Source organism: Erithacus rubecula (assembly GCF_903797595.1).
Source record: "Erithacus rubecula genome assembly, chromosome: 19".
Taxonomy (NCBI): domain Eukaryota; kingdom Metazoa; phylum Chordata; class Aves; order Passeriformes; family Muscicapidae; genus Erithacus; species Erithacus rubecula.
In genome coordinates, this window is record NC_136671.1 from 2,164,052 (window position 1) to 2,191,912 (window position 27,861).

Consider the following 27,861-nt stretch of genomic DNA (forward strand, 5'->3'; position numbering starts at 1 on the left):
TAACCATTGCTGCTGGAATCTGTTCCCAAGTGTCTTTCTGATGTGCCAGACACATAAATGGCACCTACTGAAGTATGTTGCTCTGGTATGGTTTTGGATTTCCCTGTGAAGGAATGTCTGATGCCTAAAGCAAACTTAAAGGTGAGGTCTCTGACCAAGTGGGATGAGGCTTTCTCTCTTTATTTTTTTATTTTCTTGACAGTAATTTATTAAAAACCAAATCCTTTTTGGCTACTGAAAAGCCAGACTCTTAAGACTTTGAGAAAATAGCAAAACCATTTTTGTTCCAAAGGATATAGGAAGTGGAATTGTTTAGAATTGACTGTGGAGAGTTGATGTCCTTTCTGTGCTGTTCCTGGGCACTGTCTTTGCACACAGGTGTCCTTCACTCTTAAGATGAAAGAATTGTTAAGGTACATAGTACTGGGGTTTGGCTGTTTGCAGTTTCATTTCCTGGCACAGGGATTAGATAGTCCATGTGTAATTAAGACCATTGAGAATTTCTCTCTCTGAGACAAGAACTACTGTTTTACTAAGAATTAATTTTGTTGAGCACAGCTGTCATTAGTGGCTTCTGCCCACTGTCTGACAAATGCTGTAGCATTTTCTTCAAAAGCTAATAGTGTTTCCTTCCACAACCAAAATAGCAAATCAAGGAAGATACCAAGTACCTCCTTAGTTTTATTATGTGCTAGGGTTTGTCAGTTGTTGTCTCTTGCTTGTTTTTTTTTTTTTTCTTAATTGAAGTGAGATTTCTCATGAATAATGAAATTAATGTATTTTGCAGCCAAAATAAACACCATATGGTCAGGGAGAAAGGGACCAGGAAAAGATGAGGGAGGCACAGCAGCAGCTGAAGCTGATAGGAGACAAAATGGACAAAAGGAAACAGAGAGGGGCCAGGTGAGCCCAGACAAAGTCTTAGCACAGAGGGTGAGATCCAGCACTGCAAAAAGCACAATATTGAACTGGGGATTCCAGGGAGGGTGAAGCACCTGTGGTGTAGCCTGTGTGTAGTTACACACTGAGCACAGCTCACTGCTGCTCCTGCAGGTGCTTTCATGTTTTAGGGGATGGGTGAGAAGATGAGTTGAGATCCACATTAAAAAAAAAAAAAAGCACAGCAGACATAGATTTTGTGGCCTCTTAGTCATGGAAAGCTGGGATGAAGAGGCTTTGCTGCTGGATGTGAAGGTGATGGTGAGAGTTCACTGTAGGCTGAGTGCTAATTGCCATCTTTCCCTTCCAGTTAATTATTAGGGATCCATTAATAGTGGTTTGTGATGTAATTTCTGGTTTTTGCAGTAACCTCAGGATGTACTAGCCCAGGTCATGTCTGTGGGACTCTGAGCTGTCCTTGCAGGGCTTGGTGGAGCAGGTGGGATTGCAGAGAGCATCAGAGCAGCTTCTGGAGGATGAGCTGCCTTCACCCAAATGCCTCTTTCACAGGGATACCTGCAGAATCCCAGGAAACCTCAGCAGAGATGACAAGTGTGTCTCCCTGGACAGAGGCTTTTGTTCCTGCTGCTGTTTGTTTAATGCAGCTGTGATTGTGACCAAGTGCTGGTTTCCCAGCTCCAGAGCCCCTGGGCCAGGTCTCAGAGCTGCTTTGAGCAGGTGTGTGCTGGCTGTGGCTGCATCTCCAGCCCAGTGCCCAGGAGCTCCAGTGCCTGCTCCCAGAGCACTAGAGGGGGCCCTAGGACAGAGAGAAGGGAGGGGGATCAACCCCCACCCCAAATGGATGTCCAAAATCTATCTTGAAACTACTGAGACTGCAGTGCATTGCAGGTTTTGACCCCTCTGAGTTCTGAGGCTTTCTGCTCCTGTGCCATATGTGCTTTGCATAATGCATGGTCTGACTGAAGGCAGAGGGAGTGAGAATCCTCCCAGGCTGGGTACAGGATGGTGTCCCTGGCCATGGCAACAAAAAACAAGAGCTGGCTTTGTCACCATTAATATTTACACTTGGCAGGAAAACAGATCCACTGCATACTTGCTTTTCACACAAAATCTGTTTGCCCCATGACTGGTTTTCCCTTTTTTTTCCTGTTAACTCCCCCATAAGAAGCCCCCTGGGTGTGTCCATGTTCATAATGTGCAGCATGTCACACTGGGGTGTGATGGGTATCTCCTGGCAGTCAGTCTTGGGTAAACGGCTCAAATAATGTGTTGAGCTTTGTCAGTGTAAATCCTGAATAATTCAGCCCTGGATCATGGCAGTGGTGTTGGGCTTGTGCTGATAGAACTGAGCCCAAGAGTCAGTGACAAACATGCAACACGTGCATCTGTGAAGTGCTTTGAGGTAGTTTTGTTCAAGTCAAATTTTAGTCAGGGATGAAAATGTGTTTGAGATTGGTGGAAGAAGCAGAGTTCAAGCCTGGATAGGCTCCTGTAAGCCAGTCTGTGTTGTTTGGAGATCAGGTCCTGCAGCCACCTGGCACTCAGGAGAGGAGCAGGGATGTGGATGAGCCATGCTCTGACTGCAGAATCAGAAAAACCAAATCACTCCTACCAAGGGGAAAAGCAACATCACACTTGTGCCTGCATGTAAGATTTATCTGCACAATTAAATGGTTGTGTCTGTAGCTGGTAGAAAAACATTCCATTATATAACCCCAGTGGGAGGAACACTCTGCAATCCCTCTAAGTGCATTGTCTTACTGAAGGAAATGCCTAGCTAAGGCCAAGTCAACATATATGGTAAAAAGTAGGTTTTGCTCTCAGATTAGACATAGATATCCCCCTCTCAAGTTTTATTTCTCAGCCTATTTTTTTTTTCTCTCCCATCTTTTTTGGAGACCTTGCAAACATCAGTGAATTCCAGTATAAATGGAATATAAACAAAGTTCATATATGGTACAAGCACATGAGAACCACATTGGAATGGTATTAATTTAATTTTAGTTGAGTGATATAATAGCTACAAGTGAAAGGCCATGAAACAGGGCAAAGGTGTTTTAGAGACTGTTTCCTGAGAGAGTACTGAATTATTACACACATCCTCACTTAGCCTAAGAACCTGCCTCTATATTCACATTCCTTTCATTTTGCTTCTCTGAGGTGTCTGACAGATACAGAGGGCTGTTCACAAGGAATAATATGCAACTTTATTTCCAATATGCATTGCATGAACTATGATCTAATATAGCACTGAACACATACTGTTCAGTAATAATTAGGAAAGGATGTTGTATGAGCACAACAGCTTCATACTCAGAAGTGTTCTTTGATTCCTTGTAATTTAAGTCACACCAGAGATTTAATTTCCTTAAATTACACCCTAATGTGTATGAAGAGTCACATTTTCTCTGCTAAATGCATGGATATGTATAAAATGCTCCTCTTTCAGTAAGATTGCAGTGATAATTCTCCCCTTAAGAGATGGCACTAGATGCTCAAAGAATAAGTTGCTTAAGTTGTTAATTGAGCCAACATACTCACCAAGAAACTCACTGTGCTGTGTGGATGTCAGAAAGCAGTTTGAATATAGAAATTTGCCATTTAGGAATGTCTTGGCTGTAAGTTAGATCTCCAGGAGGTTAGAATGGGTTAGGGGGGGAAAAAAATTAAACTTTAGGAATTCATAGTAGAAGTTCTGAGCTTCCAACACCAGTTTGCAATGCTGTGCCCTCAAATAAGCAGCACAAGTTCAAACAAATAACTTCTGTCATGGCTCTCCCAACAGACACCCTGCTGGAAATGATTCCTACACTTAATAAGTAAATGGGCTTTCCTGGGAGCAAAACAAAGAGCCTGATGTGTTTCCTCACAGTGGCATAAGGTGGTTTTTCAGTTTGCCTTGCCTGGAATCTAATAAGGGCTTGGGAGTGCACATTGTGAAGTGTTCTACAAAGAGAAATGCAGAGGATTTGTGCAGGTAACCTGCTCTGTGGTGCCACTGCTCTGCAGGCTGGGGATGCTGCCAGTGCAGGGAAAGCAGCTGCTGTGTCCATCAGACTGTCAGCTCAGCTTGCACTGCTGCTGGGGCTCTCTGGGCCAAACAAGCCAAGTGCATTTACTGATACACACCTGGATGATTTTTGAGTTGGGCATCCCAGTGAGCTGCACAAGGATTCTCCTGCAATGGCACATTTTACCAGGCCTGTACTTTTCCTTGGAAGCTGTCAATATAGCTGTTTTCCTCAGTGTAAGAAGGATGAGAAAGCAGTGCAGGATTGCTGGGAGTTGTTTTAATCCCTCTGCAGTCCTGCAGAGCCTCCCCCCTGTGCAGCTGCCTGGCCTGGCTGTGCACTGGCAGCTGGGCAGAGCCAGACACAAAGGCTGCAGCAGCTGTGCAGAGTTCAGTGCTGCTCTGCAGGAGCCACCTCCAAACTGGGCAGTTCACTCCAGAGAATTCCACCACAGTGTAAGAGACAAATGCACTCCTGCTGCATTTTATTTTTTAGTAAGGTGAACTTGTTGCAATGTCAGTGAAACTCAGAAATGCCCAGAATGTGATAATGTCTAATGGCCAGGCTGGGTGTGTGGCATGTTACAGCTCAGGCACAGACACAAGTGTGTCTGTCAGGCACAGTCTGTCATCTGGTGCTGTCAGCACATGTGGAAAAGTACCTGGAAAGAACATGAAAATATGGAAATGTTATTTCCAAGTGCAGAGTGTCTGCTGGGAAAGAGGGAGAGAGGAGGAGGACAATGCTTCTTCTTAAAGATGTGCCTGATTCAACAAGGTACCAAAACATAAACAGCTCCTTGATTTCAGTGAAGACAGCAAAGGGCAGCCTCAGGTTGTGTGTGACCCTCAGCCTGTCATGTGTACAATTTTTCAATGACATAAAGTATTTCTACAACTAAAATTTCCATGGAAAACAGCTGCTTTAAAATAAACAGACTTAAATTCCTTAATAAGTGCAAACTGAAAAGTTCACAGTTAACCACTGAAAAATACAAAAGGCCAAGGGAAGGTGGAAATATCTCTGCTGGTAAAAAATTCAGCCCTAATTACACCTCCCTGAGATTACGGTGGCACATGGAGGAACTTTGCAGAACAACTAGTGTAAGTTCTGTTTAGTGACACCTGTCTTTGTCTCATCCCTGAGGCAGTGTTTATTAGGAATATAATTTTCTTTAACAGCTTTTCTCCCCCATATCCCCCAGTGGCTGATGTTGCTCCAGCAGGGAAATCCTGGCTCATTCTCCCTGAGTTCTGTATCTGGGCTTTGTCAATATTCACTTTTTGCATCTATTTCATGGTTACACCCTTGATTTATGGGTGAAATCATAAGTCAAAGAAGTTTTGTCTCAGAGCTTTCCCTCTAGCTGGTGAGATTTTCAGTTTATCTTCCATTTCCTGTCTCCATCAAATAGAAACTGCTTGTCCAAAACTGTCCCCCCCCTCCCCAAATGACCACTGAATTTGCAGCTAGGACATTTTTATATGTCATAAATTGTTCATAATTTCATCTTCTAGCCAATATAGGGTAAAACTATGGGGCTTTTCATCTTGGGTGATTGAATATGAGTATCCACCACTCCCCTAATTAAGTTAAATGAGAGCAGCACAAAAAGTTACCTGTGTTTTTGTGATGGTGAATAATTCCAAATAATCACAGCTTCCCATGAGCAGAGTTCTAGAGAGGACTGAAAAGTGTCTGCTCATGTAAGAGTAGAATATGCTCACTTTATTTGGAGAATCCTTAGCCCTGAATGCTGAGAAATTGGCATAGTGCAGTCTAGCAAAACAAAGTCTCTGTTCTAATTAAGACTTACTTGGATTTTTCAGTTTTTCCCATTCCCTGACTGAAGTTTCCTGTGTCTTGTAACCATTTAACAATATGTTACTAACCATCCATTATGTCCTGCTTTATTCTCTTTTAGATGAAAGAGCCATGTAAAAAAAAAGGATTCGCCAGCCCCTGTGACTGAATTTGAGAGATAATGTCAATGGAATTAACACATTGCCATTGTTGAATGGTCTCCTGTGGCTGTATAAACATCAAGGTAACACATTTCCAAAGCAGAAGACATTACTGCTGGGATACTGTTGTTTTGAGAATATTTCCTCACTGCCAAAGCACTGATGCAGATTTAGCATTTTGCCTGCTGGAGAATGATGATGGAGTGGGGAGGGTTGATTCTGCTGCTTTTATTTTTGCTGGATTCTGGTTTATTTGCTGAAGAAAATCTCTTACATTGTTTGGCTAAACATGAAATGACAGCATAAGTACATTGAGGTTTATTTAAGATGACCTCTGATTGGTAAACACATTTAAATGGCAGTTCTCTTAAGGGTCTAATTCAATTTCTGAAGGCAACATTCTGGAAAAGCTGGGGCAGAACTGCTGTCAGGAGACCCAGGATCCATTGGCTTGGGCAGAGTTTGCTCAAGAATAACTTGAGTAAAGTTATTCTTCACACACTATCTTCATCCATTAACATAATTTTTCTCTCTGCAAACAGGAATAGACTGAGGCTTGAATGTCTTTGGTGTGTTGCTGAATAAGATGCAGGCTTCAGTTTTAACTTTGGGGATGGCAAACAAGTTGTAAGGCCAGGCTTGTCAGAAAACCTGTTAATGGGGATAATCCCACTGCAGATTTGTTGGCACTGTCTCACCTATTGCAAGACAGAACTGGCTGATGGGGATGTGGCACAGAAGCAGTTTGGAACTCCTTGGGTTACAAAATCACTGAAGATGGCTGCACTGGAGAAGCCAAAGCTGGTCAGGGGGACATGCAGGTGACAGTGATGATTTCCTTTATTCTGACTGTCCTGGTGCAAATTGAACAAGATCTGTGTTTCTGCAGGAATATTTTCATTTGTCTTCAGGCAAGAAAAAATTCAGGCAGTAAGTGCTAAATCTGACAAGTTTTGTTCCTAAATAACTGTTGTTATGTGAATTTTACTGCTCTGCAAGGTTAAAGCCATCTTTAAACAAGGAGTTGATGGGTTTGCTGCATCTCTACTCATCAGAGACCATAACTCAAGTGTTGAAGGGTGGGGAGTCAGTCTCAGGGTTGATCTTACTGGACAAAGATGGACATATTCCTCTCCAGAATCCATGAGAAATACCCAGTGCCTCAGCCAGGGCTGTATCAGTTCTGCTCAAAAGGATTTCAGCTTGCAGAGCTGAATCTGGCACTTCTGTGAGCACTAGGGCTCAGAAGAGGAGGTGTTGTCCATCTCAAGAACAGTCCTAGGCTGGATTCCTCAGAGGAAAGGACTTCTCAGCACAGGGAATGTTCTGTTTCTGGCCTGCTCTTGGTTATCAGGGGATAGAAAAGAAAGTTGTGATGGGAAAAGGGAGGAGCTGCCTGTGGCAGGAGTTTATTAGAACACAGAAAATGACTTGGTGAACCATGAGCACTGTGCAGGAGTTAAATGAGCAGGGTGGGCATGGTTGTGTGACCTGCAGTTCTTTTCTCTCTCCTGAGGGCTGTTTGAAGCCCTCTGAAAGCCCAGAGAGCAGCTCATGAACTTTGTGCTTCAGAACTGCAGAGAAAATGCTTCTCTCATCTGTGCATCAATCTTTTGTCAGCTCTAACACAATGGCTGTGGCTTTAGTGTCTCTCCACTGTCACCCAAAGGCACTTTGTGGGAAATGTAACTCAATGGCTCATAACTTGTCACCTGTCCCCTCATGCTGCCCTGCAGTGCAAGAGGGGAGTGCTCTCCCAAGGTCAGTGGTGCTTCCATTGCAGCCACACCTCCCTTGGGAGGCCATGGCTGGTTTTTTGTGAGTCATGATGTGTAGAAATACAGGATCTGTGCAGTGCTGTGACCCACAGTGTGTCAGTGGTTCCATCCCTCTGGAGCAGCCTGTTCATGTGCCAGCACAACATCCATCCTTCTGTGTCCCCTGAATTCATTCCATGCTCATTGGAGGAGTCACAGGGCTAAGAGAGGAGCAGATCCATCACAGCCTGCTTCTCTGCTGGCCTGAAGGCAGGATTGTTCTCTGCAGTGCCACTGGTGCCACGAGAAGCCTAACACAGGAAGGAGTTTCTGTTCCTCTGAGAGCTGCCTGCCCTTGCACAGCCACAGTGCTTTTTCCTGGATAGTCAAATTGCATCTCTCTCATTTTCATCCCAGCTAATGAAGATAATTATATCCCTTTGTAGAATATGAATCCCTCTGTCATCTGTGTGTTTACACCCTGCAGACATGTTCATTTCTTCTTTGTGAACAGGGCCATCAATCATGGAAGTTTTCCTTAACCAACTCATCTTTTCTGCTGTTCACCTCATCCAGTCTCCCTGCAGTTCCCCAGTAGCTTTGATAATGAGGTGATAAGAGTTACATGTGGTTTTACCAGTTTGTTTTACAGCAGGCTCACAGAAAGAGGCCCTGCCACTTTCCTGCTCAACTATATGCTATTTTCACATATGTATCCTCTGGTTATATTTGTGGTTATGTTTTCAACAAGGAAATTAAATCACACCTGGTGCAGAAATTACCTCTGTAGTGGAACCTCCTTGATATTACCATATTTTTATTGGTGGATATGGCTGAACATCACTGGTCAAAACAAAAATTTAAGTGATCTTCTCTTAAGGGAGAATCTGGAATTGGGATGAAGAATTCCAGATTCAGCAATTCCTCCTTTGGACAGCTTTTCACTGTATGGTGCCAAAAGGAAGAGAAAGAGTAGTTCCATCTTGGAGAGGAAATACAAAACAAAAAAGTCAGGAAGACATACTGGGGGACCATGTATGGATTTAGATTTCAACTTTTAACCTCAGGTTTCTGATAATCTAAACCAGCCCTTCCCAGCTGCTGCTGTCACTTGTCCACTCCTGTCCTGTAGAGCACAAGCCCTCCAGGTCTGGTAGCTTCTCTCTGCACTGCCAGCAGTTATTTGGAAATGCAGACCCTTGGTGGTGACTCCAAACCTCCATCTCAGGCAGGCCCAGCTCACCAAAGCTGAGCCCAGCAGTAGCTCCCTGCAGAAACTTAAACCAGTAACTGCAGTACTGGAGGGTGGCAAAAGCAGTGACCTCATCATTGGCAACATCTGATCTGTGCTCACAGGAATGCTCCAAATGTGACTTTGATTTCCTCCTGCACACTCCCCAGCACTTTTCTGAGCAGAATTTATAAATATTTCTGTTGAATTTGCCTTGCATTGTTTGTACCTACGTTTGGTTGGCAGGCATAGGTCAGGCTGTGACGTGGCAGTCATTTAAAACCAGTTTTGCCTCATAAATGCAAAGTTTGTGTTTTTAAGAGTGGCATCTATAAAGTGTACTGATGTCTGCAGGGTTACAGAGAAGAAATCCAAGTAATTTATTCCTAAGGAGATAAAATCCAGTGTTTTCAGTATAATGCACTCATTGCACACCTCTGTCCTCCTTCCAAGGGAAGCTTGTCTATATAAGTGTTCTGGCAGGAAAAAGCCATATGTCACCCTTGGTTTCTCAAGGAATTGCATCCCATATATTTAAACCATTCAGGTGTCTGATGTCCTTAACCACTTAGAAGCATTTGTTCGATATAGTAGGGCTAATTTTTAATTTATTTTTCTAAGCACATCTATCCAAAATGATGCCAGGCTTTTATATTCACAGCAGGGAGCATTGTGAGGTTTAAATATCCCTTTAATCACTAAGGATGTAATAAAAACAAGAGGAGTTCTTTGAGCTGCAGAGTGTTACCCAGGGAAAAATCTACTCTGGAGCTTACAAATGTGAGCTGAAGAGACAAACTGGGCAATAAAATCCACAAGTAGGGACCAAACCCGCTAAAAGCTGGTGTGTAGCTGCCCATCAGGAGCTGAGACTGAGGGGGGAAAAGGCCATTCAGCACCTCTAGAGCCATAAGAGGCAGGTCATAAACACTGACAATCTGCTGGGAGGGGGAGGGAGCCTGGGCTGTGATCTGCCTGCAACAAAGAGTGAGCAGGAGAGGTTTCACTATGGGAAGAATGAAGGAAAAAAGTCTGGAGAGATGAGGGAGTGCAAGGAGAAGTGGCAGCTGTGCTTGATTGTGTCAGTTCATGCCAGTGCTGATTTGAGAGATCCATGAACTCTGACAGCTGCTTCTTTCTATTATCAGTGGTGTTGAAGGATTCTTACCTGAGTATTGTTATTATGGAGCCAAATGTCATTTTTCTGTGAGATGATGAACAATCTAGGTGAGAAAAAGTGCAGCTCAGAGTTTATCCAAGGGCTTCCTGCTTTAAATCCATAAATGTTTTCAGCTTTGTTACTGACTTCAGGCTTTGCTGCAGATGATGCATGTCCCATCATAATGCTCTATATCAGTTTTCAAAAAGCATCTTGCAGAATGTGCTGCAGGAATCTGTCTTGGTGTTAATTTTATTTTTTGGCAGATCCTGTAAAGCTCAGCCCAGACCCTACAGGTCAGACATCCTGTGTGTTCAGTTCCCTTGCTACTGGGAGATGCATGTGCAGTTGTATGTATCCTATGGCTATAGAATTTTTTATAGTTGTTTTTCAAAGAAATTATAATATTATAAACAAATGCACTGTAATAAAATCTTATTAAAATGAAATGTGATTTATTTTAAGTGCTCTGAATCAAAATCTGCTGTGTATGGTTTAATCGTTCTCCTGTCATGATTTCTGGTAATGATAATTAACTTCCTCAGAAAGTTCTTTAGAGTCAACAGTGATGTTGGAGGAGCTGAGCTCTACACAGCTCTATAGACCTCAAAGCAGCTTTTATTTTTAAATTCCAAACACTTCAAATCTTAACAATTTTAATTTGCCCTTTGAGGGTAGTTCCTCTGATACTGAATTATCCATGTTTATTGATTTCCTGGTTTGATTAGAACCTTCCTGTGAGGAACAGTTTATGGAAACTTCCTTATGACAGAAGAGATCTATCTTTGCCAAACAAAGTAACTTGCATGACTCAAGTCTGGCTTTTTACCTGTTGGTTTCATGGCTTTAAAGTGCCTGACCACCAACAACAGTAATCTGTGGAAACCAAGGCACCACGACAGTGTATCAGCAATCTCCAAAGTCCATGAAGTTCACATAAAACCTTCTGTGTCTGAGCTGCCACCTTTTTCTCTGGAAACATCAGTTTTTGAGCAGAGATTGCTGCAGTATTGCCTGCTGGGCTCCTGCTCAGCAGAATCCATCCTGCCCGGGGCTTTTGTCTGCTCTCAATTCAGGGGTGAGTGAACTGCCAGCGGATTGCAGATCTGCACCACGCTTCTCTGTGCACATGTGTACAGACACAGGAGTGTTTACAGGGGATGTTAACCAGGGTTACTTGCTGCTGTGTTTTCTCGGGCTGTGGTGCAGAGCAGGGAGCTCGGGCAGGGCTGCTGAGCGCCAGGAGGGGGAGGAAGGATGCGGCTGCACAAGGCTCTCCTGTGCTTTCAGCGGCTCCTTTTTGTGGATTGGAGCGGGACAGAGCCGAACTCTGTCTGGGAAACACAATGGGCTGACAGGAAAACAGAGCACCCAACATCAGCAGTCTGGGAGGACTTTAAAGGGCTCTAGACAGGCATCTTTTGCATTTGACTCTGGGCTGCAGCCTTTGAGGCCAAACTCAGCCTGCAGTGCTAAGTGGCCGCTAAGTGTTTCCCTTCCCTGCCCCTGCAAAGGGGAGCCCATTGCACTGGCGAGGGGACAGGGCACTGTCCTCCTCAGCTTTGCAGCCAGATTCCTCAATCCAAAACCTGCAGAAGGAAAAGTCGTGTGTTAAGCTTGTAATGTAGAACTTTTTGTCCACCTGAGCTGCTTTCTCACGTTCCCTTCCAGAGCAGATCCTGTCCCAGCTGCCCTGTGACCCATCCCCACAGCTCCCTGAGCCCCTGGCTGGGACCCTGTGGTGAATTAGCGTGGGGATGTCACCAACAGGCCTCTCCAAACAGCTGCTTGCCTTTGCCAAATGTCATTTTTGCACTCTTGAGAGCAGGGGGAAATCTGGGGGTGATGCAGCTGGGGGCTCAGTATGGGGTTTTCAGTCCTACAGAGATCTGTAGGGGTTTTCTGTGGAGTCCCTTGTGTTGGCCCCAGGGTAGGAAGGTCTGGATGATGCTTTTAATATACCTGAAGACACCAGATAGCTTTTCTCAGGGGAAAAAAATCAGTTAAAACCATAAAAAGGTGCCATTTGCCTCCATCAGAAGAAAATGCTGTGTTATGTGAGCTGCTCTGAGGAGCTGGGTGGGAGCTGTTTCTTGTGCTGCAGCATGATAGGAGATATGTACCACTTCTTCAGAGGCTCTCAAAACACTGCAGGCTTCTACCATTCCTGCAGCCACCCACAGAGACTTGCTCAGAAAGCTGCCCAAGTTCAGGCTGTGCCTTTGCTGCCAGAGCTCAGCAGCTCTGTCCTGGCCAGCCCTGCACTTGTATTTCCTATTTTCTGGGTGAGGTGTCAGGCACTAACAAAGACAAGGAGTCACATCTGGCACAACTGTAGGAGCAAGAGTTTCATCAGGCTTTTTCTCTGGAAAAACTCTGCTTTTCCCCATGGCCCTGTGCATAATCAGTCTGCATTTGCCTCACAGTGAGCTGAGCCTGCATTTAAGGAGCCAGTTTGTGGATTCTGAAGAATCTGAGGCCACTTCATGTTTTTAATGATGTATGAAGGTAAGTAGCTATCAGTGTGGAGCTATCTGTTTATTTTGGGCCCTGTTAATGACATGCTGTTTTTTCACTTTCCAGTACTCATTCTGTGCAGATGGCAGAGGATCCTTCACAAAGAGTTGCCAAGATGCTCTGGAGCTGTGGCCTCTGTGCCAGGATGAGTCCCATTTAAAGACAAGGCAGCCTCACTTCATCCCAGTTCATTAAAGCTGATAAGGTGACACTGTCACAGAGGGGAGCCTGAGGGTTGGGTACTGGCTACTGCACCCACAAGCAATAATCCAGGGCTGGTTCTTTTACATTTCAGCTGTCTCCCAGGCAGTAATGTTGTGCCCCCCACACTGGAGCTTGCTCTCTGGGCAGAATGCTGCCCTGGGAATGCTGCTGGGCAGAGGTGGCAGTGCCACTCCAACCCCATCAGCCAAAGCCTGACACCTTATCTGTCTGCAGCAGTCTGGGAGCCCCAGGCAGCAGCCAGTGATGGCAAGATATCCCTGTGCTGGGCTTGTGTACAAACCTGCTCCCCACAGGGTCCTGCTGAGCAGTAAGGTCATTTCAGGTGAATGAAATTTAAGGTGGGAGAGATGCCAGAAAATATTTGCCTTACTACAAAACCCAGAGGGGAATGTTTCTTCCTAATCAGCTTCTCAAAGAGATGCAAAGCAAAAGCTCTTGGCCTCTGCTTTAGTCATCACACATCCCCTCCCTTCAGCATAGGGCAGAGGCTGCTGATAGAGCTGGGCTCAGCTGGATTTATCCCTGCTGCTGTCAGTGGGCTCAGAGCAGAGCCCTGGATGTCACTGACCTACACATGTCAGATCCACTCTCTCTCCCGTCCCTTCCCACACCCTCAGCCTCCAATTTGCCAGTGAATTGTTAGACACCAGCACATTCACCTCTGACTTCCCATCAAACTGCCCGAGGGCTCCCCATGGATGGACAGATGAGGGTAATGTGCTAAATTCCCCCTTTGCTAGGGATGAATTTCCTGGGGATTGCTCCTATTAGCCACACTTTCCAGCAATAGGAACAAATTCACGGTTTTTTCACTTTTAAACCATTTCCAGTTCGACTAGAATGGCTTGGAGAAAGCTGGTTGTTAACTAGTCATGGGTAATTAATGGCTCCACCTTCCCCATCAATCAGCTGGGAGAAGCCAAAAGGATTTGAGTACTTGTAGCAAATGTGGCTCCCCAGACATGCTGATACACGGTGTGCAAATGAAGTGGCAGCAGGAGACCATCTCCGAGCCTTTGTGGAAGCAGCAGCAAGTCATGATACACATCCCACGCTCCTGTCAGGTGAAGTCTGAAATTCCCAGAGCTGCTGCTGCTGTTGTGCAGTTCCTGACTGTGTGGGATGTTGATTCATCTCGCTGCTAGCTCGACTCTGACCCAATTTTTGTTCTATTTTTCCTTTTCAGGTTCTGATTGTGGTTGTCTTTTTTCCGCTTTCTACAATTAAAATACTACCATTAGAAAAGCAGGACGTGCAGGGGGGAGCAGATGCAATGCTGGCTTTCCTTCTGTAGCAGGGCAAAAAAGCATTTCTGCATCTTATTTTGTGTCTGGTAGTGGCTGTACCAGCACAAGCAGAGATCTGCCCTTGATAGCATTCCAGCTGACCTTTTCCCTTCTGATTTATTTCTCCACATATTTAATCCTTTCCATTTGAGCTACAAGTTGACATTTCTCCAACCAATGATTTTCCTCTCCTCAGTGGTGCTGAGTCTCCACAGCTCTGGATGTTTCCAAGTTACCTGAGGGAGAAAAGCCTGGAGTCTTCTGTGTTACCCAGTGGTTTAAAAAGGATGCCAGCAAGGCTGGATGTGGTTCTTCAGAGTTGCCAGGAGCCAGTGGACCATCTGCTGTAAAACCCTCCTCAGGAGTTCTCAAATTCTCCAACCCTTTTATTTAAAGGGTTCCTTGCCACACTAAGCATTGGCTTTTCTCTCCCTGGCTAGCATGGGATGCCTAAAATTCAATATACCACTGGAAAAGTCAGTCCCTGCTCTGATTAAGCTCCTTTGTCCTCTCTGCATGTCCTTGCATTGCCTGCTCCAAAAGGGAGTAAAAACAGAACTGAAGGAATGTTATTTGGGTGTAGAAGCTCACTAAATAAATTCAAAATTTGTTTTGTATGTCAGACTGAAGATCAGATGTCCCAGTAACATCACTGACAGAATAGAAAAAACCGTTTATTTTATTTGGAATAAATCTAGACAGTGAAAGAGATGCAGCCTTTGTAATGTTCTTTGTAATGAACAGAGCTCCTAAATCTGCTGTGCAGGACCCAGCAGGCCCATTCATAGTGATATCTTGCTTTTGACCTCCACTTTTTAACTTTAGGTGCTGTGAATGTTAGTACAGCCATTTCTGTGTGTGAATGCACAGAATCCCTTCATCAGGAGGTGCAGTGGCTGTGCTGTGCCCTGGAGCTTGAGCCTTGATTGCTGTCTCTTAGCACTTGTAAGCACTTATAAGCACCAAAGCTAATGGTCACACTTGCAGAATAAACTAATTAAGGGAAAATGCTCAAGCCCTTCGATTTCTGCTCAGCCTTCCCTGGGCAAGAGCAGTACCTTGAGCAAGGCATAACCTCAGTGCCTGATCCTCCCAGAAAAGAAGTGCAGCTAAAGGCTGGGAATGCAGAAATTGGGCAGATGAGTGATGTCATGCCATCCAATGCGTTCCTGTTGTTGGAGAAGGCAGTGGGTGAAGGGATGTGCTGCTGCAGCATTTCAGTTGTGAGAGCAAACTTTACACAGCTTGTCAATCACCCACTTGGGAAGGAACGATCTGGATGCCATCCTGATTCTCACACCAGAAATCAAGAGTGGAATGATTCTGTGTGCTGAAGATGAGAAATATCACAAACCCCTCGAACAGCCAAAGAGAAATTACCCCTGCTTGCTGTTCAAGGGATTTGTTTTTATTTTGTAGCCAAGTCCTCAGCTGATGTTTTCAGTCTTGTCTCTATTTGTTTAAAAGTGCGTTAGCAGTAAATCAAGGTGCATTTCCCCTGTAGGGTTTCCTGTATGTCAAAGCCATGTTAATTCTCTTTGATTTTCTTCCCCTAGCCCCAGCCATTGCTGCAGATCCTTCCTCTCTTTGTCCCTCTGGACATCAAAGGCTGGCGAGGGGACAGCCCTGGCGGGAAGCTCCTCCCTGCTCATTATGCTCCATAAAACAGGAACTCACCTTGGCTAGCTGTGCTTGGAGCCCCATCCTCATCCCGCTCACTCTTGACACTGGATCTCGGCAGGAAGAGCCTGTGCTTGCTTCAGGAAATCAGACCTGCTTTGGAACTGGACTATTTTGGCTCCCCTTGGAAGAACTCTGGTGGCTCCCTTGGCCCTGTAAGCTCCTAGGTCACAGTACATGGAAAAATGCAAGCTTTGCCAGGTGAGTGAAGGACTCCTTCCCTTTTCTCACTGCATGGAAAGATCCCAGACTCATGGCAGAAAGGGAACAAGTGCTCCTGAAGGGCTCACCAGCATTATAGAAGAGTGCATGGGGCTAGAGAGAATATAAAAACTGGGTTTTTTCATGGGAGTAGATGAAAAATGGTGTATTTGAGTGTTTTTGAGAGCCTTAGAAGATCTTTTGTAAGGTAGCAAAGGTTTGCTCTTACAATTGTGCCCAAACTCCCTTACCCATATCACCTTGGGCAGTGTGACCCTTCAGCTGGAGGCTGGAGGTGTTTGTGTGTTGTCTGCAAAGCACTGAGTTCTTCGGGTTGAAGGCCACAGAAAGTTTGGAAATACTTGTCATATCTTTAATAACAGTTCTGATACAAACTCTCTGGTTTGGGTTTTTTCCTGTTTCCTATGCCTAAGCATGACCCCCAATCAGGCACAATCTCCTTCCAGGTTCACACCCAGCACAAGATTTTTTGTGATTTATTTAGGATTTCATTATGTTTTCCTTCAATCTATCTCATGGCATGCTGTTAATCTCTCCAGTGTGGAACATGATTGGATTGAGCACAATGGCAGAGGTGCCTTGGACACTAAGGGTCAGCCCAGAGGTGCTGTGTTTATCAGTGCAACTGAACCCTAAATTTATTCTGGGCTTTTACTGTACATCAGAAAAAAAAAACTGGCCCAGTCTATTGGCACATCAGATGTGACTGGGCAGCCTCAGCTTCCTTTCTCTTCCTCTGCAAGATGTTGTCTCATTCATGAACAAAACACTTGTGCATTAGATGATTTTGATGATTTCCACCTTTGCTGCTGTTTTGGGTTTTTTCAGTCCCTGCTGTGTTGATCTGATTCATACTGATTTCTGGCACTTGAATTTTAAGTTGAGAAACAAAAGGGCAGCAATGAAAAAAATGTAGAGTGTATTATGGTATTTTCATGTTAAAGATTCCAAATATTTCAGTATTCACCTCATTTTCTTACTGGGTTGCTTCTGGTGTATGATGACCCCTTACAGCAGAAATGTTCCAGGTGATGACTGGATGCATCTGAGAGATGAAGCATTTGTAGAAACATCATACTTTTGTTATTGCCAAAAACCTGCTTCTGAGAAATGAGGATCCCTCCAGAGGGTCGGGGTGTTCCCACTGACATTGAGAACATCAGAGAACACAGGAGGCTTTTTTTGCTTGTTTGTAATATGAATTTATTAGAAAGCTTTGTGTATTGATGTGCATTCTTCCCTGGTGGATGCAGGATAGCTGTAAGTGTTGGCTTCCTTTGGAAGATAACAGCAACAAATGTAATAATAACTGATTTTAGTCAAGGTAAGCATAGCTTGTTCCCTTATTGGAGTTTTCCCAGTATTGCAGATCCTATCCTACACATTTTTGGAAGGTTGCAACAAATTTTCTGACATTTTAACATTGTCTCAGTAATGGAAAATTAATTGAGGAACTGCTTTAGGTGAGGCAATTGTACTCCGGTGTCTTCTATCCAGACATCTTCCTCCTAAAACTACAGAATTGCCTCAACATTTCTCCTTCTTTCCTTTCTGCCCCCAAGATGACAAAAAGATAGGTACAGCTCATTCTAGGCACAGAAACTGTAGCACAAACTGCTCCTATTGGTATAAGAACATTTAAAATCAAGCACAGATTAAATTGAAGATCTCTTAATTTTCATTGCCTTTACCATAACAGCTTTCTACCTTTGAACCTCATCTGGACATAAAGAACATGTGTTTCAATGGGCCATGTATGGTGTTACCAGCACAATGATAATAGGAATATTTTGTTAAAAAGTAAAGCTAGAATTGCTGGAAAAGGTTTAAATCTCTTTTGGATAAAAACAGTTTTAAAACCAAGTTGCACAGAAGAGGAAACCATAGAGCAGTAGAGCTCACAAAGTTCCATTCAGTGCTTGGACACTCTGCCCAAACCTCTCTGTGCCATAATTCCAACACTCTTTGTGGTGAGTGCATGAGCCTTGCCATCAGTTACACAGGCACAAACCAGCAGGGGAACAAAAATCCAAACAAAAGTTGCCAACAAAATCCAAAGTGGCTCCTCCACACAGACCCCTGACTGCGGGGTCCCGCTGCAGTCACGGCAGCTGAGTGGATCCATTCACCAGCTCACACCATGCTGGGCTCCAGCTCCCCCTGCACACTGTCCCTGTCCTGCTTTCAGCCCAGCCTGTGCAACAAAACCTGCACAGTTAAAGGCATTAACTGCACTTTAAAACCTTAGTTGCAATATTTGTTGTCCCTGTCTCCTGCAGCATTGTGCTCCTACAGGTGCGTTGTGGACTCATTTTGATAAAAAACAGATTATAACATCTACCTTTGATTTTTAATTCAGTGTTGAACTCCTTTCACTTCAATTCCTCTCGACTTTATTGGAAATCTCCTCTCACTAAAGACTCCAGAGATCTGCCTTGCTGTAGTCTCTTTTAATGGCATTGGAATTTGCTTAAAGAAATGTTAATTCGAAAATTCATTTGGGGAAGGAGTGAGCATATGTCTAGCTAATCAAAACCTGTTTGCATTTATTTGGTGACTGGATGGCTCCTGTGGGAAATCAGCCCAATTTTATTGTAACTCCTTTTGATACATGTGCTGCACTGAGCTACCAAATGCATGGTCTCATGGCAGCTTTCATGTCTTTGCAAGAGGATATGGGGGAAGCTTTAGTAAGAAGATGTTAACAGGCTAATCTTGGTGAGCAAACTAGGTGTCACTTCTTGGCCAGTTCATTAATGTTGGATCAAAGCAGAAAAAAGGGTAGAGTTTTTTTTAAATGCTTAAAGACCTCTACTAACAGACAAAATTGCATTTTAATGTTTTCTCCTTCTTAATCCTGAGGGAAGAACCACTTAGACTTGTACTGGGTTGTTTTGGTGGAAAGGCATTCCTTTGTGGAAAAAGCTAATTTCTCTGAAAGTAGTTATCTACTTTTTGTGAATACTCTTTTGAAGGCATTACTCAGGAAAGCTGTAATAAGGTGAAAATTCCCTTTTTTCCTACTATCCTCTGAATAAGATCTGATCAGGCTGTGAGGCAGAAAAATTTACCTTTTAAACAAATAGCTGTGCCTGACTTCTAATGCACCACCCAGAGCTGGGCCAGCCCTGCTGCTGTGGGTGCCCTGCTCCTCATCCCTGCTCAGGGCAGTGTTCCTAAAGCACTGCAGGTCTGAACTCAGCCCACCAGAACTGTGCTGGGTCACATCCTGACCTCAGATGGAACTGGGCTTTTCAGAACAGCAGCAGCAGTCTAGCCTGCCTCTCTTCTGAGAGCACCTTGTGGAGATTTTAAGGAGGTTTTAAATCTGTACAGAGGTGATTGGTACCATCACACCAAAGGCAGTTCCTCCAGAGTGCTTTCCCTTTCCTCTTCCCTAGTTGTTCCTGTGGCTGCAGGAGGCAGAGCAGCAGATTGCAGCACTGCCAGGGTGTCTTGCTGAAGAAACACCTTCCACCCCTCTCACAGGATCCTCAGTGCTCCCATCTCCAGTTCAGTTCAGACCAGCCATTCTCTTTTCAGAATGTAGTCAGAATGAATCTCTGTCACCTCCTTTTCTTGCCCTCACTTACATTTAGGACTCCTGTCTGTCTCATCCTTGTCTTCTGGGGGGATTTTTCACCTCTGCTACCACCTACTTGTCATTTTCCCATTACCCACTGGTGCACTTAAAATCCTTCCAGTCCTTTCAGCTTTCATTGCACTCTCTTGATAAAGTGTTCTGTGTAACCCTGGTGGTACCAGAGCAGTGGATTGTGGCTCCCTGCCAGCGTGGGTTTTATAACAATGGAATTTGAGTTGGTACAACACAGAGATCCTTACAAAAGGACCTGCCAGTTCAAACCAACCCGTTAGAAAGGGCTCCACACCTCTGAGCCTCCTAACAAAGATCCTTTGAAGAAAATTAACAGTTTTTCAGAGGTCTGTTTTAAGACCCCGAGGGTCAGTTCCTCTCCTGTGTGTCTGCAGTCCCCATCTCATTTCTGCTTGCAGACGTGAAAGCGCCATGTGAGGCCCTTCCTTCCCCCAGCCTGGAGCCCTTCCCACAGAGCTCCATCGTGGTCACCCTCGAGGACATGGGGCTCTGGATGAAGTTTCACCAGATAGGAACTGAGATGATCATCACCAAATCTGGCAGGTAAGGGGCACAGGACAGCTGCCACACACACTACACCCCTCTGAGCTGTTTTCGAAGTCTCCAGGTGCTCATTTTTCGAATGGTGGCTCTTGAACTAGTTTTGTAACCAGTTACACAGATCTTCCTGATCCTGGCAGAAAAACTGCACTTCCAGGGTGTCACAGAAATCCAAACTGGGAAGTGCAAAGGTCACTTGTGGGGCTGAGGTGCTGAGAAAACTCCTGTACCCTTATCTCACCACTTAACATTGGTGTTCTTCCTGTCACTTTGAGGCTGCTCTGGGAAGTGCCCTGGGCTCCCTCTGCCTGGGTCACAGGCAGCAGCAGCTGAGCAGTGAAGGTTTGGGTTTGAGTCTGTGTTTGCAGACAGGAATGTGGCCCAGACTCACAACGATCTGTGTGTGCAGACTCCACTGCAGTATAAATGAGTCATGTATTGTGGAGCTTGCAGTGAAAGGAGATGGAATTGTGAAGCTGCAAAGTATTGTTCAAAGCTGCTGGGAGCTGGAATAATCCCTTTGGGTAGGGAGGTAGCTGTCAAAGCTTTTTTGCAGAGTCAGAAGTTAAAAGTAGTGGCAGGGAGTATGGGAACAGAAAGCTGGGTGTGCTCTTAGATGAGAGCACGTTTTCTACCCACGCTCAAATTTAATCCATCCTCCAGGGCTGTGAGGGCTGCAGCAGGCCAGGAGCTACGTACAACCTCCAAATAGTTCCTTTCAAGTTTCCCACTGTTGTGTTACAAGAATTGGAAGAACAAAAGCAGTAACAGTGTCAGACCCTCAGTGACTGCTGCCCTGTTAGTGTCTATCCCACCTAAACCCACAGGACTAGACAGTCCATCAATAAGATGGACAAATGGTCAGTGGCTGGCTGGAGAAATACAGCTCACAGGGCTTTGCACGGCAGTGAGTGAATGTGACATGCTGCTTGATCATTAACAGCCACTCTGCAGAGAAACCTTTTTACTCTATTTTTCATTTCTCCTTCAGACGAATGTTTCCTCAATGCAAAATCAAAGTCTCTGGCTTAATCCCATATGCCAAGTACCTCATGCTGGTAGATTTTGTGCCAATGGATAACTTCAGGTACAAGGTAAGTACTTTAAATAACAGAATTTATGCTGTCTTTTCATCTTTATTTGAAATAGATTAATCTTTATGCTTCATGTGTCACACTGATAAATAAATTCTCTTTGGACAAAGTTCAGAAATAATTGATGGATTTAATGCCTCTCTGGAGTTATTTGTCAGTTTTGCTTGGGGAGCAGCTGGAAAGGTAACTAATTTTCATTGTAAGCAGTACAGTTTTAATCATGATTAATGTCAGACTTTTCTGGCAGCCATGAGGAGAAAGGGAGGAAAAATGAGGCCTAAACTTGGAGTTGATTTGGTAACATGATCATGGCTTGTAAGGAAGAATCAGCTACTTGTGCTTCAGAGGAGTGCTCTTAATGGACAGTAAAGCAAACTTGCTGGGGCTTTTCTGTACTGAAAGCATTTTTTTCTTAGCTCCAGATTTCTGTCTTTCCCTTCACAGTGGAATAAAGATCAGTGGGAAGTTGCTGGAAAAGCAGAGCCCCAGCTCCCTTGTCGCACCTATGTCCACCCAGATTCCCCAGCTCCTGGCAGCCACTGGATGAAAGAACCTGTCTCCTTCCAAAAACTGAAGCTCACTAACAACACTCTGGATCAACATGGGCATGTAGGTTGTGCTGTGCTCTCTTGGAATTCATTACAGATGATCTTTGTGGGAAATAAGCAGGATTTGTGAGCAATTAGATGATATAGAAACTAAAAGAGATCCAAGTCCTTTCTCCCTCCCTCAGCCCAGCCCTTGTGCTCTCTTAGCTGCCTGCTAGGGAAGGTGTGGGCTGTGTTTGGAGACAATCCCAGCAGCAGTCCCTGGTTAGAAATGGGTGTCCTGGCAGTGTCTGCAGAGGGCCTGCAGTGTGCTGGCTCATGGGAACCCTGTCCTTTGTCTGTGCAGATCATCCTGCACTCCATGCACCGGTACAAGCCGCGCTTCCACATCGTGCAGGCAGATGATCTCTTCAGTGTGCGCTGGAGCATCTTCCAGGTGTTCAGCTTCCCTGAGACTGTCTTCACTTCTGTCACTGCCTACCAGAACGAGCAGGTACAGTGTGCAGGCTCTGCTTCTGTGAAATTCTGGGCACACTGTCTGTAGAATTCCTGTAAAGGAAGGTGTCTCCTTCCTGTCTGCTCATCCTGGGCACCTGTGGTGGACAGTGGGAAGAAACAGGCACATTGTGGTTCCTGTGGAAAACATCTTCTCTGTGATGAGTCACGCAGCTTGATGATATTGAGTGCACTGTCAGTGACACAGAACTCCAAATGCAGTAAAAAGTGTGGCTGCAGGTCCAGATAAAGATCCTCACCCTGTATATTTCTCTAGTTAGATGAATTCCACCCAAATCCCTGCTGACCCTGGCAAGGTCACTTCTCTCTGTGGGTCAGTTCCTGAACAATGGTGGGAGCTGCTGGGAGAGCTGAGATACTGTGGCAAGGCCATGTCCAAAACCTTCACACAGTTTATCTGTTGTGATAAATAATGAGGTGAAGGTCTTGGAACAGTGAAGAAGCCTACCAGTCATTGTGATGCTGAGTCTTGTTCCTTTCATTTAAAGATTACAAAGCTCAAGATTGACAACAATCCATTTGCTAAAGGTTTCCGTGAGCATGGGAAGAACACTCGAAGGTAAAGTGTTTTTTCATTTTAATTTGTTTGTGTCTGGAGTTCACTTGTGAATTTTACCCAAGGTCTTTGGCAAAACTCTGCCAGCCAGCTTTGCTGCATTGTGCACACTGCATTTCCCTGTATCTGGGAGTGATGTCCCTCTGTGCAGCCTCTTCTCAAGAGACTTGGGGAGTGGGAGGTGACAATTCCTACAGAGATGTGGGAGGTGTGACAAATTTGAGACCTGCATTCCCTTGCACGTTGGAGCTAGACTGGAGTCTGACATATGAATAGCAGTGATAACAGGAGTCCACAGCAGACCATTTGGTCTCTTGAAGATCAGCTTGATTCTGACATTTGGAGGCTCCCTTGTGTCTTTTTCCTGTGGGTGGAAAAGTGTCTCTTCCAGTGGGAGATTTTTTGTGCAAGAGGGAAGATGGATACCAATATCAATGAGATATTCTACTTGGTCTGAGGGTAGCCAGTGGATGAGATAAAAAAACCCCTTAAATTGCAAGCCCAGACTGACAATAGAGAAGGAAAAAATGGAGGATTTTTCCAAGCAGAAAATGTTACGAAAATATCTGAGATTTTCTTTCATGTTATTTTACGCCTGAAAAAAATCTCCTGTAAAAAAATTCCTGATGAAAAAAGGCCAAAGCTGACTCTTTTTTACTTAAATTTCAAAAATGCTATCGATTTTCTTTCTCCTCCTAGTAGCATCCCTTCCTATATATCTAGGCCAAAAGCTTACATCCAAGCTACCCCCACATCTTATTTCTCTCCAGGGAAGGACGAGCCAAATGCCAGAAGCCCAGTCCAGCCAAGAGCCAGAAGAGGAAGCTGCCTGAGGAAAAGGAGCCTGCTGCTGAGGAACGTGGTAATATTGATCACAGCAAAGCCAGAGAATGATATTCAGAAAGAGATTTTAAGCTTAATCATTCCTTGCTCCAGCTCATGGTGCTGCTTGCAGTAGCACAGCTAAGGAGAGAGGACAGGGCAGCTCTGACCACCACAGTATCTGGGCAGAAAAGAGCTGGGAGGGGCCATTCCCATAAGAGAAGAGGGCTGCAGGAGGTGGTAGTGTATTTCCTTCCACCATCCTGTGATTTCTGCAACTGCCAATAGACCACTGTGAGCTTTACCTCCCTCTTCTCCTTTCTCATTCTTTTCCATTCTTTTTTTTCCCTGCTTTGAGTCAGATTTTGAGAAGGATGAGAATGTAGATGTGAAAGAAGAGAGTAACCCTGTGGTGGTGAGCAGTGGATATCCCTTCTGGGGCTCGGAGCAGAACAGCAGCCAGGCCTTCCCTGCAGCCTCACCAGTGCCTGCTGAGCAGAGGGAGGCTCTGGCCAGAGAGCAGCAAGTGCCAACGCCCTCCTACCAGACATATCGGTGAGTGCTGCCCTCTGCTCCAAAGCTGCACCTTGATTGGTGGGATTCCTCTTCTGCTGATGGGTATTTCCTAAGAAAAGCACCCAGCTGGGAATAGGGGGAGGATACCTCTCTGTTGGACAGCACATGTGGTTGAGAGATGGTAGATTAGCATGGACATAGCTGCAAGGATAGCCTTTCTCTTCTAGCTCAAAGCCACTGGTTCTGGGCATGCTCATGTCTTTGTAATGTTCTTTATTGCCCTGTCCCAAAATGCTCTCTCAGCCAGCTCTGTGTCCTACAGAGCTTACCTGTCCTTTGGAGGAGTGATAAGACTCCAGTGATTTTTCCTTCCTCATTGCAAAATTGGGTGTGAGACCAGATTAAAACTTAGCCAGAACTAAGGTAGTCTGGACACACCTTCTCTGGAATTTCATTTTTCTGTGAGCGTGACAATGAGACCTGGGCTAAAATCCCCAGTAACAGTAAGATGAAGCAGTATGCAAGAGGAAGAGTTTGCCCTGCCTATCCCCAGGGGATCCTTGTGGGTTTTCTGTGGTTTTCCACTCTGGCAGGTCTGACTCACTCCTCTCTGTGCCCTTGGGCCCAGGTTCCACGAAGCTGGGGACAGCCAGCAGCTTCCCAGCCGCGATGCCGCGACCTTGAACGATTTCCGGGCGAGGTGCCATGCCTTGGATCTCGCCATGGTGCCCGAGCACGACTCCAAACAGCTCCCAGAGGGCTTCACCAACCTGCCCCCCCTGCCCCCACCTCTGCCTCCTCCCCAGGACTACACAGGAGTGGTGAACATGGCTCTGGACTCGGTGGGGAAAGCCGGGGCCCGCGCGCCCGTGTACAGCCCCTATGGCAGCGAGCAGGGCCTGGGCCAGTGGGTGGTGCCTCCCCACAGCCAGTACAGGGCAATGAGCTACTCGGCCTTCTCCACAGAGTACAACACACAAGCAACTCCAGGACATGCCCACGGCACCATGGCAGAGTGGAGCCAGTACCCTCTGTTCCCCTATGCCTGCTGGTGAATGGGGAGGACCTTTCCCAGTGAAAAAACTGAAAGAAAATTGTAAATGAGACTGAGTCTGCTCTGGGGTGTTGGACTTGTGAAGCTTTGCCTACACTAGGCAGAGGTATTTGCTGCAAGCAGTAGCATGGGACACCTTCACTTCCTTGTCTCCTTGCACAACAGCCCTCACCATATTTCACAAGCAGTGGTTAAACTGGTGGCTGTCCCAGCCGTGTCATTGTGGGTCAGGCTCAATGTGTTCTGCAGTGGTTTTTTTCCCAGCAGGAGTAGGAAACCAGAGGTCTGCAAGAACAGTGTTTAAAGAGCTGCTGAACTCACAGTCACAGTGTTGGCACCTCGTATTTGGCAGTTTCCAACATCCCTTCCTCCTGGGACTTGGTGCAAGGAGATAGGGGCTGAGGACTTCCAGTAAGCCATCCACGTGGCCAGAGGGCTGTAGAACATAGTGCAAAGATGAGGAAAGCAAGCAATCCTGGTGAACATTGAGCAGCTTCCTCAATTAGTATAGTCAAAGTAATGCTAAAGCCTCACCATTCTTCCAGCAGCAGATAAGAATCAAATGCACAGCAAGATGTGTCAAGCACAGCAGTGGGTCGTGCAGGCAGGGGACAGTTTGTTCCATGCAGAAGTAGCAGCAAGGCTGTGTGTGGTGTCTTCCTGTCCCCGTGCCCATCCCTCCTCTGTCAGCCCTAGATCCAAGGTCAGTGGCATGCTCTTCATTCTGTGCAGGTGGAGGGAGGTTGTTCATGGAATGGGGGGGCTCCTCTGGGGCTTTCCGAGGTTCTCAGAAGCAGGGCCATGAACAGCAGCGCTGCTGTGTCGCTCCAGCCTCTTCCTTTAGAGGGACAGGAAATTTTCCACTGTGAACTTACCCCTTCTCCTGCTCCCTGCCACCCCTGGAGAATATCATTTATAGTTGGGGTTCCTGCTGCTCTGTGAGTGTGTGAAGTCAGCTCACTGCTGTTTGGGAGTCTGTAGGGATCTGTCCATGTTCAGTTATCAGAATGGTTCTACCTCCCTCCTCTCTGCTCCCATCCTGAGCAGGAGCAGCCTGTGCACTGCTGTGCAAGCAGGGATTCTTCTCCCTGGTAGAAGGGGGAGGCCTCCCTGTTTGTCCAAGGCAGATGGCCCTGGTGCTGAGGACTTGGTGAGACAGACTCATTTCTTCTCAGGGAGGATAGACATGTTGCTAGGTGTTATTTAGGGAATGTTTTCATGTCACACTAATAGCTGCCATGTGCCTGCAGCCATCAGTAGGCACTGAGGTGTGTCATTTAGCTTGTGTGCCAGATGGTTTTCTGTGTGCACACACGTGTGAGAGAGTGTGTGTGTGTAGCAAGATGTCTCTGAGCAGACCTGGGCAGGTTTGTGCCTACAGACCCCTGTGCAGGGACACTGGGAAAGGCTGTGCACCAAGTTCTTGGTTCACTGTGCATCTGCATAGTGTAGGGATGTTGAGACATGTTATTGTTAAAATTACTGTGAAAAGTAGCCCTGTAAATCTGTGGACTCAGCTACAATGTTTCCTTATTTAAATTGTGTATCGTGAACTGCTTTTGTACCATGATTATGATAGGTACAGAGCAGCTGAGTACTTCCCTGGGCTTCCCAGGATTTGAGGATGTGCAGCATTGAAATCAATGTCAGACTTTGCCACAGTACGTGTACACAATGCCCTGTGAGCCTCCCCTCTGATGGCACCCTGGCCAGTAGTGATTTGTACCTGCTGTGCATGACACACACGTGGATATGAGCAACTCACTCACAAAGAGATCTGGCTGGGGAAACAAAATGTGGAACAGGTTTTTTTTATGCCAAAATGTGATTTCCTGCTGTCCAAATGCCAGCTGTGTGAAGCAGGTCAGCTGTAAAAGGCTCTCTCTGGCCATTAGTATGTCCTTCACATCTTGGAAATGAGATGAGCAGAATGGCTGGGGAGGTGAGTGAGCACCATGTGCAGGGACCCGAGGGGGATACTTTGTGCAGGACAGGATCACTGCCAGCAGCATGCCCACAACACAGAATGCATTCCCCACAGGCTACCTGGCTGGATCTCTATCTTTGTAGCTGGGAGGTGTTTCCCTGTCACAGAGCACTAATAAGGATGAAAAGCTGCAGTGAGCATGAGTAACAGAGCTGGGCAGCACTGGGGAATTCCTGTGAAAATAAGTGCAATGCTGTTTTCTTTCAAACCTTTGGGTAGCAGTACAGGTGCTGCTGCCCCCGGGGCCTGGCAGTAGAGCTGGTTTGGCAGACAGCTCTGCACTGGGGTAAAAGACTCAGCTTTGTGCCTAGGACGAGCCATCAATTACTCATCAGCCTTCTGTTGCAACAGGACTGCTTGCCCTTCTCCTGTGAATCATCCAGCTTGCTGGAGAAGTACCTATCCTTTCTCTCTGATTAGAGACTGCTCTCGGCTTGTTTGGGAAGCCTTTGGAGATTTTGCCTGTAGGTGTGCTCTGGACTCTGCTCCCGCCCCCTCCCTTTGCAGTTCCCACTGGCTTGTTTTCTTCAGCTGTGGCATTTAAAGTCTGTAGGAGCTCGACTGAAATGCTGTTTTTGCACGCATGTGAGATAATGTAATGCCTCTGACAGCTTCAATAAAAGGAAATGAGACATGTGGAAGTCAGGCCATTAAGACTAA

The 27,861-nt window shown here is 45.6% G+C and overlaps 1 protein-coding gene across 1 annotated transcript; it reads left to right on the top strand.

The window, feature by feature from the left end:
* LOC306810345 (T-box-containing protein TBX6L) lies at window positions 1-27,844 on the top strand. Its single transcript, XM_079322830.1, has 12 exons — window positions 1-85; window positions 788-903; window positions 5,836-5,958; window positions 15,607-15,931; window positions 19,967-20,111; window positions 21,100-21,202; window positions 21,647-21,811; window positions 22,097-22,243; window positions 22,755-22,825; window positions 23,593-23,684; window positions 24,007-24,199; window positions 24,789-27,844. Exons 4-12 carry the CDS (start codon window positions 15,916-15,918, stop codon window positions 25,213-25,215), a joined length of 1,359 nt encoding a protein of 452 aa, XP_079178956.1. The 5' UTR covers window positions 1-85; window positions 788-903; window positions 5,836-5,958; window positions 15,607-15,915; the 3' UTR covers window positions 25,216-27,844.
* Window positions 27,845-27,861: the final 17 nt, after the last annotated feature.